Source organism: Chinchilla lanigera, unplaced genomic scaffold, assembly GCF_000276665.1.
Source record: "Chinchilla lanigera isolate Chin_1 unplaced genomic scaffold, ChiLan1.0 scaffold00001, whole genome shotgun sequence".
Lineage (NCBI taxonomy): Eukaryota > Metazoa > Chordata > Mammalia > Rodentia > Chinchillidae > Chinchilla > Chinchilla lanigera.
This window is the reverse complement of record NW_004955402.1, coordinates 53,485,186-53,500,217: the sequence shown is the minus strand read 5'-3', so window position 1 is coordinate 53,500,217 and position 15,032 is coordinate 53,485,186. Positions and strand designations below refer to the sequence as shown.

The window sequence follows — 15,032 nt, the reverse complement described above, 5'->3', positions numbered from 1 at the left end:
TTATTATTATTATTATTATCATTATTATTGTGAGTTCAGACAGAGGCTCCCTATTTTCCTGCTGCCCACAAACTCTGCCCAGCAAAGCTATGGGACGAGGGAGAGTTGCACTCACTGATGAACAGATCCATCTATTACTACTCTGGGTACTTTAACTTTGGGAAATAAATCCTGAAATTTATTATTAATGTTAGGTTCAAAAACTCTTTAGTCTCAAGATATTTTTATATTTTTCAACATTACTGAGACTTCTAAAGAGCATTTGCTTCTGTGGGTTATATCTGTTGTATTTACTGTACATATTTAATATTGAGCACAAAGTACAGCCCAGGAATTCTTTTAACAAATGAGCATTATCTTCTATGCAAGCATAAAGCACTCATGGGAGGGAAGATAATGAGGAAGTCCAAGTGGGATGTGGGGGTTCCTAATCTCCTTCTCTAATACCAGAGATGCTAGTCTGAACTAGGCTTAACATTTAAGGATGGAAGATGATGCAGATTTATCTACATTTCTACTCAACAAATGGAGAAGCACATGAATTCTTAGCTGATGTATGAGAAACTGTGGGACCTCTTGAAGTATCTTTGCTATACTTGTGAACAGTTAGGAATGAGGATAGTAAATCACACATTAATTTTACTTTTAAAATAGGTTTGACCTTGCAGGTCTTCAAAAGGGATACAGGGATCATTTGTGGACCCCAGGACATGCTATAAAAGCTGCTGGTTTAGACATTTGATGACAAATACTGAGTGTGCTAGAAACTCCAGAAATGGCAGTAAATTGTGGGCAAATATTGAGGGGCCCTTTCTTACCAGAAATTCATACCACATGTGGTTCTCTACTGACACCTAAGACCATCCTGTGCAGGTAAAAACGAATTTATGCATAAATTCAATGAAAATGACTTCGTATCTTTTTCATGACCATTAAAATCTTAGCATGTCTTAGTGACTCACCATCTCAGCATTACTGCAGAACTCGCTTGTGAAATCCAGACTTGATATTATCATTACCAAGAAAATCACCAGGTTCTGTTTCTGTTTCTTGTTATCTGATTAACCAAGTAACACTTAAAGGCTGCAAAGGCTATCATATCCTCTTTGCTATCAGTCTACCAGCTGTTCAAAAATTCCCTTTACAAAGTGTGCTATTATTTACAATTGATGAAACTCCATTAGTTAGCATCACCAATTATTTTGATAGAACTTTCTAGGTAGCTTTGTACGTGTCTAGACATTTGATCCCATAAGTCTAATCATTTGATTCTTCTTTTCAGACAGTTTTGAGATACAGCTGAGGAAACATAGCCACATGGTCGTAAGCCCTGGAAATGTCAAACTCAGCTTTAAGCTTCACATGAACTGGTCAGCACAACAAATCACGTGGGAGAAGATCCAGCCACACCAGATAGACCTCTTGACGCACTGCAATCTGTCCAGAGGGAAAAGTTTCTCCAAGTACAGGAAACAAATGTTGACCAACTGTACGCAGGGCATCAGAAGCAGCTTCATCATCATTCCCAACGCCACTGCCTCCGACTCTGGGCTTTACCGCTGCTGCTTTATCTCCAGCACTGGACAAAATGAAACTTTCCTGATAAGACTGACCATTACTGATGGTGAGTGAGCCCTGGATGTTTTCTGGGCACAGTAGCTTATGCCTGTAATCCTGGCTTTCTAGGAGGCTAAGACAGGAGGATTGCAAGTTCCAGTTCTGGTTGAGCAATTTAGCAAGACCCTGTCTCAAAAGAAAACAAAAAATTCAAGAGCGCTGGTGATATAGCTAACTTAACCCAACTAAACTCAACCCAACCCAGTCAGATAATGACAACAGTGACAACAACAAAACTAGCCACTATCGATTGGTCTCTGATCTTTTTTTTTGTGGTAAATACATTCATTTCATAAAACTCTATTGTTCCACAGTATTTTCAATGGTTTGATATTGGGTATATTGGTCATCATAAAATTTTAGAATGTAGTGTTCCACCCAGTACAGAATATTTTCTATTTTCTTATCTGTCACATTCCTGACTTTTAAAAAAATAAGTAAAAGCATATAGTATTAACAGTCTGTATGTTTCAGCTGTGTAACTCCCAACCCCCAATTACATTTACATTGTCAATGGTGCTGACAAGGTGTTTAATACTATGATCCTTTGCAATGACAAGACAGTGTGGATTAGTGTGGAAGCCAGTCTGGAGCTGACTGGAATGCAGCTGCTCCTTGATGGTATGGTTTCTGCTTTGACAGGTCCGACAGCAGCTGCAGTGGTTTTCAGACCAGGGCAGAGAATCAGCTTCACCTAGAGGCTGACAAAACTAACCCTCGTGGCCTCTATTAAGCAGAACCCTTCGAAAAGCTGCATTCACATTGTATTTATAATTTGACCCCTTCATTATATCGAAGCCCTAATTTTTGTAAGCACCAGGCTGATCAATACCTGGAGAGAAAAGGGGATTTCTTTTAACTTATGAAAGTACAAACAGACATAGGCTCACGTAACGTCTGTGTGGTGGCCTGTATTACCATTTAGTAAGAGGAAGTCAGTCCCAGGAAGTTCAGCTCTGCCCTGGCTAAACTTTTCACTGCTGAGAAACATGTCTTACAACATAATTTACTTTTTCTTAGTAATACAATTTTTATTTCACTTTATTCTCACTCTGTGCTTGCCTCCCTTTTTCCTTCATTCCTATCCTCTTTTTCTCCTACATGCTTTTAGCCAGTTCATTTCCTTGGCATCCTCACACCCAGCTGTTCTATAGAAGCAAGGCTTCCTCGACTTTGGCTGCTTCTTTCTAGTCTCTGTTTATACTGCAGACTGACATCTCTTCCTGCACTGGAAATGAAGAGTTGAAGATTTTTGGGACAGCAGTCTTTGCAGTCGCTAGAGGAAAGCAGTTTACATCCACAGCTACTTTGGGGGCCACGTGGGGCCATCAAGCCACTTTGCTGCTCTCCATGGGAGGAGAAGCTGTGGTGAGATGGACGCTGCATTTGCTACTTAGTGTCAAACAATGGCTGACCTTAAATCACAGAGAATAAGCAGATTCCTCATTTTTAAATATAGTGTGACTCCATTCCTGAGAGGCATAGACAGAAAATATTTCTTCCCTCAAAACTCCTGCATTATGGAAGTGCTTTTCTTCTAACCTAGTCAGGAAAAAGAAGGTAAAATTTTTTAAAGGCCCAGGCAAGAAAATGTTCCATTCAGAAAAATATCATAATCATTTTCAAACACATGTGGGATAAGGTTTTGTTTATTATGTGCTGAAAAAGTAATTATAAACATCTTAAATCAGAGAGGAAATGAAGGCCATAGATTTTTACGAGATGTAGTTATTTAACTTTTACTAATTATGCACACATCTTTCATTTATCCAAACATGATAAACTATCTTGCACAGAACTATTTCTTTGGACATAAAATAGAAATGACATCAAAATCTTCTAATGAAATGAAGATGACAATGTAATGGTAGGTATTGTCACTGTCTGTGAGTTTGAACAAACGCAAAATGGCTTTTGACATTCAACTGACAGATTGGAAGCATAACAATTGGACATTTCACCCAGTAGTAAAAATTATAATTGAAGGAGGATGACAACCATTAACTGTATACTTTAGCTAAAGTCCTTCTTTCAAGGAAGTCTGCTTCCTTTAGAAGTAAAGAAAGATTGAATTTAAAAAATTAAACAGAAAACATGATAGATCATTTTTGTTTTCTCCGGTGCAGTTTGATTCTTTAGCCCTAAGGCTGTTTGGTCAAAAATCAATGTAGAGATTAAAGCAGAGAGACAGGTGAGCGATGTGGACAAATTTAATTTATTTCAGCTGTCAAGGGAAAGATGATTGTGACACAAATTTTATAAACTGCCGTGCATCCTTTTGTTAGTTCCCATCAACCTCTTTTATGGGCCACACTATTGAATTCAAAAGAGGGATTTTTAAGCCTCTCAAATTTATAAGCACACATGGGCTTATGCTCTGACTTTTGCCCATGTGTATTCATCTTCACACAAGAATCTGTTAGTCAGAGGTCACCCAAAAGATTTCTTACAGTGTCCCTCTGATAACTATGCTTGCCAACAGATGCGTCATCTCTCCAAGATTTAATGTATTTTGGGTAGAGGAAGAAAAGTCCGAGATGACTTGCCACTGACTTTCTTTGCAGAATGGAAAGAGATGCTGGTCTCCTGTCCTCTACACTCAGGACTTGTACATTATTAAAGTATAGCTCCACATTAACTTTTGATTTTAAAACTTGACCACAAGTGCAAGGAACCAGAGAAAATATGGCTTTTTGACAGTGGCCAGAATTATTTCTGGTTACCAATATCCTCCAAATTTTCATTAGTCATAAGAAAAGTATTTTAGGTGGCACCAAAATAAATTGTGAAGTCTGCTTCATATTAACTAGATGCTCTGCAGACTATTACTGTTTAAACTGAACTTCAGCAGAGGGCACTGGTGAAGCCACCTGGTCCCACACGTGGTGATGGAGCACAGGCTCCAGGTCCACCTTAACTGGACACAAGAATGGCTAAGACAAGGAGAGAGGAATGCAGAATGACAGCAGGCACAGTGATATCAGTCTCAGCCTGCGCTTACTGATCCCTTTTACAGCCACTCGCATTGTCCCACTTTTTCCTGTTTTGTTTTTCTTTTGAGGCGGAATTTTAGTAAGTCATTAAATTGCCAAGGCTCGAACTTGCAATCCTCCCACTTTAGTCTCCCAGCGTGCTGGAATTACAGGGGTGCACCACTATGTTCAGCTTTATATTTTCCTTTTCTTAACCAATTTCCTATTTTTCACCATATTTGGGTCCTTCCTTGCAGAATGGCAGTCAAATCTCACTGTTTTCATGTCTTGTCCACGTCAGCCCAAAATGCCTTCCTATCTTTGAATCATTAAGTGTTTTGATTTTCTGAGGCTTTCTAACTCAAAACTTGCTACCTTCAAGTGACCTAGTCTATATATTCGTGTGGTTTTGACTCAACAAAACTTACCTGAGGTTAGAGACTATGACACCTCTGTTGAAAGGTGTCAAAGTATCTTTTCAGCATATGCTAAATAAATGTTTTTGACTGATGTAATGTTTTAAGTTTCAGTTTTTTATTCTGTGTAGAGTATTTTCAGATTGGTTTCATCAACATTTAACTTTTGAGGTTTAGTACTTGTTAATCAAAGAAAGTGAACTTTCAGAAGATCAATTGCAATGATTGGGAAGAAAGCTTTTGTGAACTTCTGTCTACATATATAATTTTCAGAAAGGACTGTTTCTTTTTTCAAGTTTTGGTTTTCTTATTTTGCATTTTTTAAACATAAATTCTGCATAACTGCAAGTCTCCGGTATTAGAGGATGGAATTTGTAAGTTGAAACTGTAGACATAAACTATCACTAGGAAGTAGTAATGCTGTAGTCTGTGAAATTTTCCCTGTGTATTTCCTCTGTACTGTAAAGGGTTGGCAAATGGGCGAGATGGGGAAACAGTGTACTGTCGATTGTAAGTTTTGCCTCTCAATAACTAAGTGAAGATTACTGTTTTGGGCCTCTGTCCTCCTGAGTTGAATTCTGAGAATACTGAAGAGGAGATAAATTGGCCTTTAGTTTCTGCTAAACTTTTTCATTTTTGTTCCCAATAGATTTGGATTCTAGAACAGTTTCAGGTTGTAGAGAAGGTTTTGTTGTTGTCATTTATTTTTAGGATTTGTTAATTCTGAACCTCTTCTCCAATTCCTATAAATTTAGCATAGATTTGAAGATTATAGGTGTGTGGATGATTTGGGCAAGTGCACTGGGCTGGCTGGTGGGTTTGTTCCTTTCTATGACAATGGTGACAAACTCCAGCCTTTTATTATCTGTACCTATATGGAAAATAAAACATCCATGAAAATTATGTTTTTCAATCACACAACCAGATTACTAATGATACTACTCACAAGTTAAAATAGCCACTACTGAAATAGATCAACCACTGTTTCAACCCAATTTAGTCTTGTTTTTAAAAATCTGGATGAAAAGTGGTTATCCAGATGTAATGCCATTTCCAACATCACAAGTGAGTTGATTACTCAATCAGGGCCGATTATGTCATCGCATCTTTATAGTTGCCTCTTCCAAAATCAGTTTTTAGAAAAGATATTACATTTTTAAAAGGCTACTGGTCAGTTAATTTGTTTTGAAAACCTCGTGTACTGATTTATTTTTTTGTAATACACAAAATCATTTTTATACATCCTGTATTTATGTAGATCAATAATGCATTGAATTGAATAACAGTGACAAGTTTATATAAAAGAGAAAGAAATTGCAAAAGGTCACACACTAAATTGATTTGATAAGTTGCACTGTTGAATGTCATGTATATAAAGTAAGTTCCAACTGAACACTGTCATAAACAGTGCAAGTGAGTAGAATTGGAAAGTAGTTGATCCTAGGAATTGCTCTTCAGTAAATGGGCCTTCATCAGATTGAATTTTAAAATATTTTCATTAAGCTTCCCTCTCTCTTGGAATTTAGACAAGTAGGGATTCAGGTTCAAACAAACGCACTGATTTTCTTTCCCCTTAAAACCCATGCATAGCCACATTTATTCAAAAAAACTTCATAATGGCTCCAACTGCAAAATAACCACTTGTACTTCTCGTCATCCATGGAATTTTCACTTGAAAATCTCCTGGGAATTGTTAACAGCTTGTGTCCCTTACAGCCTTATTAGAAATTGAACATACATAGCATGGGAAGTGTTCTCCAAAGGCAAGTGGAAAATTACATATTTAACATTTTTAGAAATTAGTTCTTCATATTAGTTTAATGGCATTTAATTTTTAACAGAAGTTCTAGTTTAAAATATTTCAATTCAGATGAAGTCCAGCTTCATCTGAAGGATTTCAGACATAATGACTTCACTTTTGACAAATATTTGAGGCAACATAGTGGCTTGGCAGAGGACTGTTTTATTAAAAATGTCAGAACATGGAGAGCAAGCATGAGTGAGTCATTCTGAGAGATATCTTTGAACTCCAGTTTGAGTCTTCAAGTTATTTTTTACACTGAAATGATTCAGGGATTCTTAAAAGTATTTCCTCAGTGGAAAAATTTGCTCCCATTGTACCACACTTTTGTCAGAACTGAAGAGTAGCCATGGAGCTTGTAATGTTTAAGCTGTAAGAATAGCAGAGATTCTTCTCTTCGCAAGTATGAAGTCGAAATGCTAATGCTGTCCATTGGATTGGTGGAAAGTGAAAGTGGCTTCAGATGTATTAATAGTGAGTGAAATGAAAAACTACCTATTTATGATGTTGATGGGCAAGAGCAAAAGGAAGAGTAGCTGCTGAAGAGAAGGCTATATTAGCAGTGAGTGGGGTTTTATGTGTGGCTTCACAGCAGAGAAGCTTAAGGCCACTACATTCAAATGATTTCCACATCTGGGCCAAATATTAGACAACTGTACAAATATACACAAATGGAAGCACATACACTACAGTTGTTATGAAATTAGTGTGTCTTTTGGTTTTCACATTTTATCAGTAGCATTAGCACATGATCTTTGCTCTTAGTGCGTGTGTATGTGTATGTGTGTGCATACATGTGAATTAATATATCTGTGAGCATTTGTTGGAAGAAACAATATTTCTTCAGTCTGCCATATGACAGAATTCAATGCATGTGACTGTGTGGGTAATTTTACATTCATGTTCAACACATCTATATATGCCAAATCGCAAAACTTTATGAAAATACATTTGCTTTTATGCTTACTGCTATTTTCTCTTTCTGATCTAGTACAGAAAAGTATCATTTTTGAAAGTTAATTGTGATGTCAACTTGCTCCGGTTAAGAAATGCTTAGGGGATTAGTGAAGAACACCTCTGCACGTGTCTGGGTGGGTCATATAAGCATGACCGCGGATGTTACACTTCGTTTTTGGCTCCTTCCTTTGTGGCACTGTTTGCCCGCTGTGCTTCTGGGCCACCATGAATTAAGCATTTTTGTCATGCTCTTCTGCCAGGATGTTTCTGCCTTACAGCCAGCTGATAAAAGACTCTTAAACTGTGAGCTGATATCAACCTTTCCTCTTTCACTTTGTGGTTGGGTACTGCGTCCTAGCAACGGGAAACCTGACTAATGCACAGGCGTTTGTCCTGGATAATATTTGATAAGCTTACATATTGTGCCAGTTGCTATTCTAAGAACTGCTACATAATTATTCATTTACTTCTCATGTCAATTCTATTTTTATCTATATTTTACAGATTAAGAAAGTGAGGCATGAGGAGTTCGGGTCACTTGTTAAAGGATAATAACTACAGTATCTGGGATTCAGGGGAAGGCAGACTGGCTGCAGAATTCTTCTCAGCCCCAGCACTAAATTTCTTCTCAAGTGGAAGAAAAAAAAATTATTACTATCAACAGTCACATCACAATAGAAGCTCGAACCCACAGAGTTACAGAGCCTTGCTTCCTTGTTTATGGGAGGTTTGCACATACAATGGGGTTTAGACTGAGCCAACATCCAGACCAATACAGGGGAAGGAATGAAGGCTCCTTTCCCACTTCTTTGTTTCAGCACTGGCCCATTATGGTCATCACCCTCATGCTCAGGAGCTATGTTGGGTGGTTTCTGCTCCATAGATTTATTGTCTCTGATCATGGGTTTGTGCAAGTTATGCAGCTGATTCACATGAACTGGGCATCCCACACAGTCGTAAGAAGGACTAGCAAAGTCAGGCAACGGGTTTGAGGGTCCAGAAGGGAAATACTGGTTGAGGTTGAAGTCAGGTACACACCAAGAACAGATGAACAGATCTTGTGTCTTCAATGCACCCCTCAAAGTCCATGTGTTGGAAACCCAATTCTCAAGGCAACAATGTTAAAAGTAGGACTTTGAAGAAGTGATTAAGTCATGAGGGTTCTGTCTTCAATGGATTGAAGCCATTACTCTGGGAGCAAGGCAGCTACCAGGGGAACGGGTTCGTGGGAGGAGGATGAGTTCAGCCCCTTCCTTCTTTCTTGCTCTCACTGTCTCTTGCCATTCTACCTTCTACGATGACATGAGTTAGCAAGAAAGTCCTCACAGGGGCTAGCCCACTGATATTGGGCTTGCCAGCCTCCAGAGCAATGAGTTCAATAAGATCCTATTTGACCAAATGACTACAGAAACAAGAGCTGGAGTAGGTCTCAATCGAAGGAAGAGTTCTTTCATCTTCAGGGACACTGAAGACTGAACACCAAAATCTCCCAAAGAAAACAATGCTACTTTCTATATTAACATATTCTAACCACCATATTATCTCATATTTCTGTAATTTTATGTTGTATGACTAAATATAGAAACATTTACATAGTGCAGAATGCCTACTTTTGTGTGTCTTCTTATAACTTGCAGAAGGCAGGGTAGCTTGCTTTTTTTTTTTTTGGTTTTTTTCTCCGGTACCGGGAACTGAACTCACGACCTTGCGCTTGCCAGGCAGGCGCTTTGCCACTGAGCTAAATCCCCAGCCCCGGGTAGCTTGCTTTTGGTAGGGCATCTGAAAAACTATCCATATATCTTTGAAGATAAGGATAATGATAACAAAATGTAAAGTTAACACCTGGGAAAACAAGAATAATATCAACAGTGCTCTGGGGGAATAGAAACAAAATCTCCTCTATCCAGAAAACTGCTCCACAAAGGTAGAAGAGGAAAAAAACTATTTTGTTGTTGAATAAACATAATAATAATAAATACTAATAATGCAATATGCATCACAGACAATCTGCCAGGAGACTGCAAAGACTGGAAGAATCCTTATCCTTTTGTATAGACAAGCAGATGCAGTCCTATGTGTTCTAAAGATAATGACTGACCTTCAAGTATAAGGAATTCACAGCACCATTTGTCACACATGGATTCACTTGGTGAGTAGGGTGACCACCTGCGTTAGCTAACAGGCTTCATCCAAAGGAACAATAAACATGTCGCATGCCATGGCAAGAGCAGTTTTGCACTTGGAGGGAAGAAGTCAAGCTCCTCCTCTCCAAAGGAGGCACCTTCATCACTGATGATGCCACTTCAAAGTGGTGACTCCTGGGTCCTTGAGAAAGGTATGTCTTTATCACAAAGCTGAGGTGAATCAATTTTTAAGGATTTACTTATGTTTGAAGGAGTCAAAGAGAGGCAGGTCATGCATTTTCTAAAGTTAATGCTCTAAGAAAGGAGAAATTGAAAGAAGGACAGGGGTTTGGGGGTCAGAGCTCTCCCAGAAGGTGCCTCATAGAGTGAAGCAGCATTTCCAAAGCCAGCGCTATGGAACACCAACCTCAGGTGTTCTCATGTGGGTGCTACAAGACACAGGTGCATAGATGCTACCTCTGTATCTCCAGGTCAGAGTGATGCTTAGCTAGGTTCCAAGATCATTTACAATTATAATAATAATATTATGACCACTTGGCATTGAGTCCCAACTTGTAGACTGGCCAAGTCTACTTTGTTTATTTTAATTTCCAGCATTGTAGCCTTCACTTATCTGAACATACCTTGAACAAAGTAAAGAGGGAAAGAATAAATAATGAAACATACAAAAGTAGAAGTGGATGCAACATGTTCTGCGGTTGGACAAGCATATAAGTAATAGTTCATGTTGATACTTTTGCCATTGACTCAAAAAATGGCTCTCAGTACAAATCAGGATTATTTACTTTTGGGAATTTGTCTTCTTCCTTTAACAAGTTAACAGTAATAAATTAGAAAACTGGCAAAGAAGTATCAGACTGTAGAATATTGAGGGAAATACACAGAGAAAGCTAACAATTTTGTAGAGAATGAGGAGACAAAAAATGTTATGTCTAAGTACAAGAGTATAATGAGACACAGGTAACTGAAAGTGGATATTAACCACCTTGGTTTTCGCCATTGCTTATAGCAAAGTGTAAAAGATGGTGTTCAACGTGATGGCCCAACTCTTTTACATTTATTATTCTCTGCTTAATAAGGCAAAGAACTGTGCTATGCTGCTTACAATTATTTCCATTTAAGAACTATAATTTAAACACTTGGTATCTGAAAGGAATATGCTTCACTAGTTTAGAAAGTTGTATGTATTGATCTCATTATTTATTACCAACATAAATAACATTTATTATATATGTAAAGCTTACAAATAAAATATACAAGAATGTATGTGTTCTTATAATAATGTAGTGCGAACATTTGACAATGAACCATCAATGTCAAAGAAGCAATCAGTATAGTTCCCAGTTGTGTTTGTGTCCCTCCACCCTTCCTTAAGTTGATGTCCTGCTCCTTTAATTCTCTGAGTATCACTTATTCTCTAAGACCTTCTTGCAATCAAATAGGCAAAGATTTCTGAGACATAAAGTATGAAATTGATTTGCTTAGACAGATGACTTCAGAAAACCTGGCATAATATTATCATACCAGTATCCACTTGATTTATATATCAAGTGCACTGTCCCACACACTTTGGGCTTGTCATTTCCCATGATTCTCCAAGGCTACAGTTACTTTATGTATCTTGGTCACCATTACCTGTACAATTCCTCAGGAATGTGAGTCTAACTATAGGAGCAAGTATCCTGTGTCATTTAAGACTAAGTAAACATGATATTTCAACATGAAAAGAATAAAGATGAGTTAATCCTAGTTTGGAATGTGTGCATATTAAATGTTAGTATGGATGTAATGTGTACTATTAAGAACTTATGTGGTGCTTAAAATATTTAAACTACCTCTATATGTTTTATTTAAATCCTATAGCTATTCTTAGGGGATTTATAACTTTGTCATTACCCACCCTCTTATAAATCCTATAGCTATAAATTCTTAAATCCTATAGCTATTCTTGATCTTATCATCATTTTATAGCTGCCAAGAAAGTGAGAGATTAAATGTCCTATGTAAGACCTTTCAGGGAGAAGAATTAGAAGACAGGATGAGCCCTACACTTCCCTCTTCAGTGTCTGTGTTTCAAACAACCAATGGCAAATGTGAGGTGGAGGTGGGATATTTTTATGTGTCATACAGACAGTTGAGATTTGGAAACACCTGAAATGCAGAAGATGTGTATCTTCTGTACCTAAACTTACTCACTGTACATAAAATGAGATCTAACATTTTTGCTTGTCTTTTTAATGAAGTTAGAAAATAATTTTAAATGATACTTACTGAGGACTCTAACAGAGTCAGGATGTTTCTTCCTATCATGCTTTTTGACCCACTTATTTAGGTTCTAAATTGGTTGAGTTCTTTACTTCTCTTTTCTGAGCTCTAATAAAGGAGAAACAATGCATTTGTGGCTACTCTGCCCTGTGGGAAGACCCGGCAGCATTTCTGTGGGAAATGGCTCTGTGGGAAGGACCCGGCAGCATTTCTATCACGAGACATTTCTAAAGGTTTATAACTCAGCCATAAATACTTGTCACTGGCAGAAACTTAGCCTGTAGGGTCACAGGCCTGGAGTAAATTATTCATTTATAAATTTCACTGACTTGCTTTAAATTATTTTAACTGTATTTATCTTTTGTAATGGAAGAAAAAAAATAATAACTCTATGGTTCAAGACATTTCTGATGTCCTATGAATCAGCACAGCATTGGAATGTAAGTTTAAAAAAGTGGGCACTGAAAACACACAATAATTCTTCTTTCTTTAAGAGAAGAGCTTGAGGGCTGACATTATTCAACTGAAGATCTAATAGCAAAACTTAAGGAAAAAAATGAATGTTATGAACTATTGATTAACTCCCCAAATCATCCCTTCCTAGCTGCTCTTTTATTTCTTTCATCTTACAGGGCCCAGAGAGCTGTCTTGTACATAGGCTGGCTGTACGTGCCACACTGCAGGCAGAGGGCAGGGAGGGGAGGCAGGCATTGCTGGCTTGAGGCAGGGCTGGCCCTGTGCTGTTGCAGGAGCACAGCTGCATATCCAGCTTTCCTGTAAGCTTTGCACTTGTTTTTAAGGGAAGATACTGGGTTCATGCCTGTTCTTAAGTTGTGGAGGACGTCTCAGAGTAATACAAATTCCACTAAATCAAGCCTCAAATTTGTCATTACCCACCCTCTTATCTGTACTACCAGCCACACAGTACACCTTGAAATAGTACATATTTTGATGCTGAGTGGATGAATGGATCAGACTCCGAGCGATCAACACACCTAGAAGAGGTTAAAAATAGACTTCAAATTTAAACATTTAAAATTTGGACTTATAATGTAGCAGTGTGACACAAATAGTCATACTTTCAAGTGGGGTTTACTTATAAATTCATATAATTTACAACTTGATAAAAAAAGTCACCGTAATTCTTAAGGATTCTGAGACTACTTCTAAAAAAGCAGTTTAAATGTAACCATGACGTTTGGTAAAATAGCCTGTTTTATATGTAGAGATCTTTACAATTTTGTAGTATATTTCCTGATTATAAAAACAGCATAGCATTTAGAAAATTTAGAAATACCAAAAGCCTAAAGAAAACAAGTGTTTTAAAATTTTAAAAATGTATACATATTTATATAATTGTAAAAAATCAAATGTATTCAAGGCATACAACATGATGGTTTGATTTATGTAAACATCATGTAATAATTGGAGCAATTAAATGAATTAATATATCCTTTACTCCCTATGTTATCCATTGTTATCCATGGAATTGTTCATCTTCTAAATGAAAGTTCATATACTTTGAACTCTGACCCGTCAGTTCCTGGTAACTACTGTTACACTCTCTGCTTCTAAGGTTTCATCTTTTTTGGAGTCTTCCTACAAGTGAGGCCTTTTTGTATCTGACTTTCTGTGTCTGGCTTGCTTCACTTAGCATAATGTCCTCTAGGTTCATCCATGCTATTGCAAGTCTCAGTATTTCACTGTAAATCCCAGAAATAACTATGGAAAAATGGTCCATAGCTCTGAATAAATGTTTTTCCAAAGAAGACATAAAACTGGCCAACAGGTATGAAAAGATGATCTACACTACTAGATATCAGGTCAATGAAAATCAAAACCACAATTAAATAATACCTCCCACCTGTTAAGATAGCAATTATCAAAAAGATAAAAAATAAAAAATGTTGTCAGTGATGTAAGGGAAGTGGAACCCATGTACAAAGCTGGTGGGGAGGTAAACAGGTATACTTATTATTAAAAACAGGTGGAGGTGTCTCAAAAACTAAGAACAAAACTACCATGCAATTTATCAATACCTCTGCTGGGTATCAGCGTGTTGAAGAGATATCCACATCTATGCAGCACAATTTATGATGGTCAAGATAAAGAAACAACATAAATGTCCACCAAACCATGACTTGATAAAGAGCATGTGATACATATGTATATCACAGGACTATTGTTGATATGGCTATTATTCCATTACCTTTATATATGACCATTGTGTCTATATACATAGATATTGGAATAATAGTCATAAAAGGTAGGAAATCCTGTCATTTGAGACAACTCAGATGAACCTGAAGAATGTTAAGTGAAATAAACCAAGACCAAAAAGGAAACACTACTGCACAAGTGCTTGTAATTGTAGACTGTAGATTAAATAAATACAAAAATGGTCTACCATTTGTCTTAGCTTTGCTTTTCAGTAAAGCTTATAAATTAACGGGCCTAGACATTGAGCTCTTACCGTGAAAAGACTTTCAACTGAATAGTGGCTTAAGAAGAAAGAAACAACCTGAGGAAAACATGGGGAAAGGTCAGTTGAAAAGCATGATTTTCAGGCAGCTCAGGCATCAAAGTACAAGCTTTTCTGGTTCCATTTCAAGAGCAAAGGAGGTCGTACTGACTCCTCCCAACCTGTCCTCTTGGGAGGAGATGGTCAAATTTTCTGATTCCTTCAATGCCACTCCCGCAGGCAGCGGGTGCTGACCTAGTTCTTTCTCTTTGTGAGGAGCCTAGAGTGTACCCTGTGGTAGGGGCAGGTGAGGTGCAGTGTGGGCAGAAAGACATAGCAAGAAGAAAAAATGATCTCTGGGATGATGCTCTAGAGGTGACCTTCCTCTAGGAGTATAGG

General features: G+C 37.6%; 1 protein-coding gene across 9 annotated transcripts in view; it reads left to right on the top strand.

Moving 5' to 3' along the window:
• Nucleotides 1-15,032, top strand: part of Cd226 (CD226 molecule) — a 152,036-nt gene that overhangs the window by 60,679 nt on the left and 76,325 nt on the right. For all 9 annotated transcript variants that reach the window (XM_005373050.2, XM_013511309.1, XM_013511326.1 and 6 more), the window contains one exon: nucleotides 1,283-1,624. In XM_005373050.2, the coding sequence (XP_005373107.1) occupies nucleotides 1,283-1,624 (342 nt within the window). The remainder of the gene's footprint in view (nucleotides 1-1,282; nucleotides 1,625-15,032) is intronic.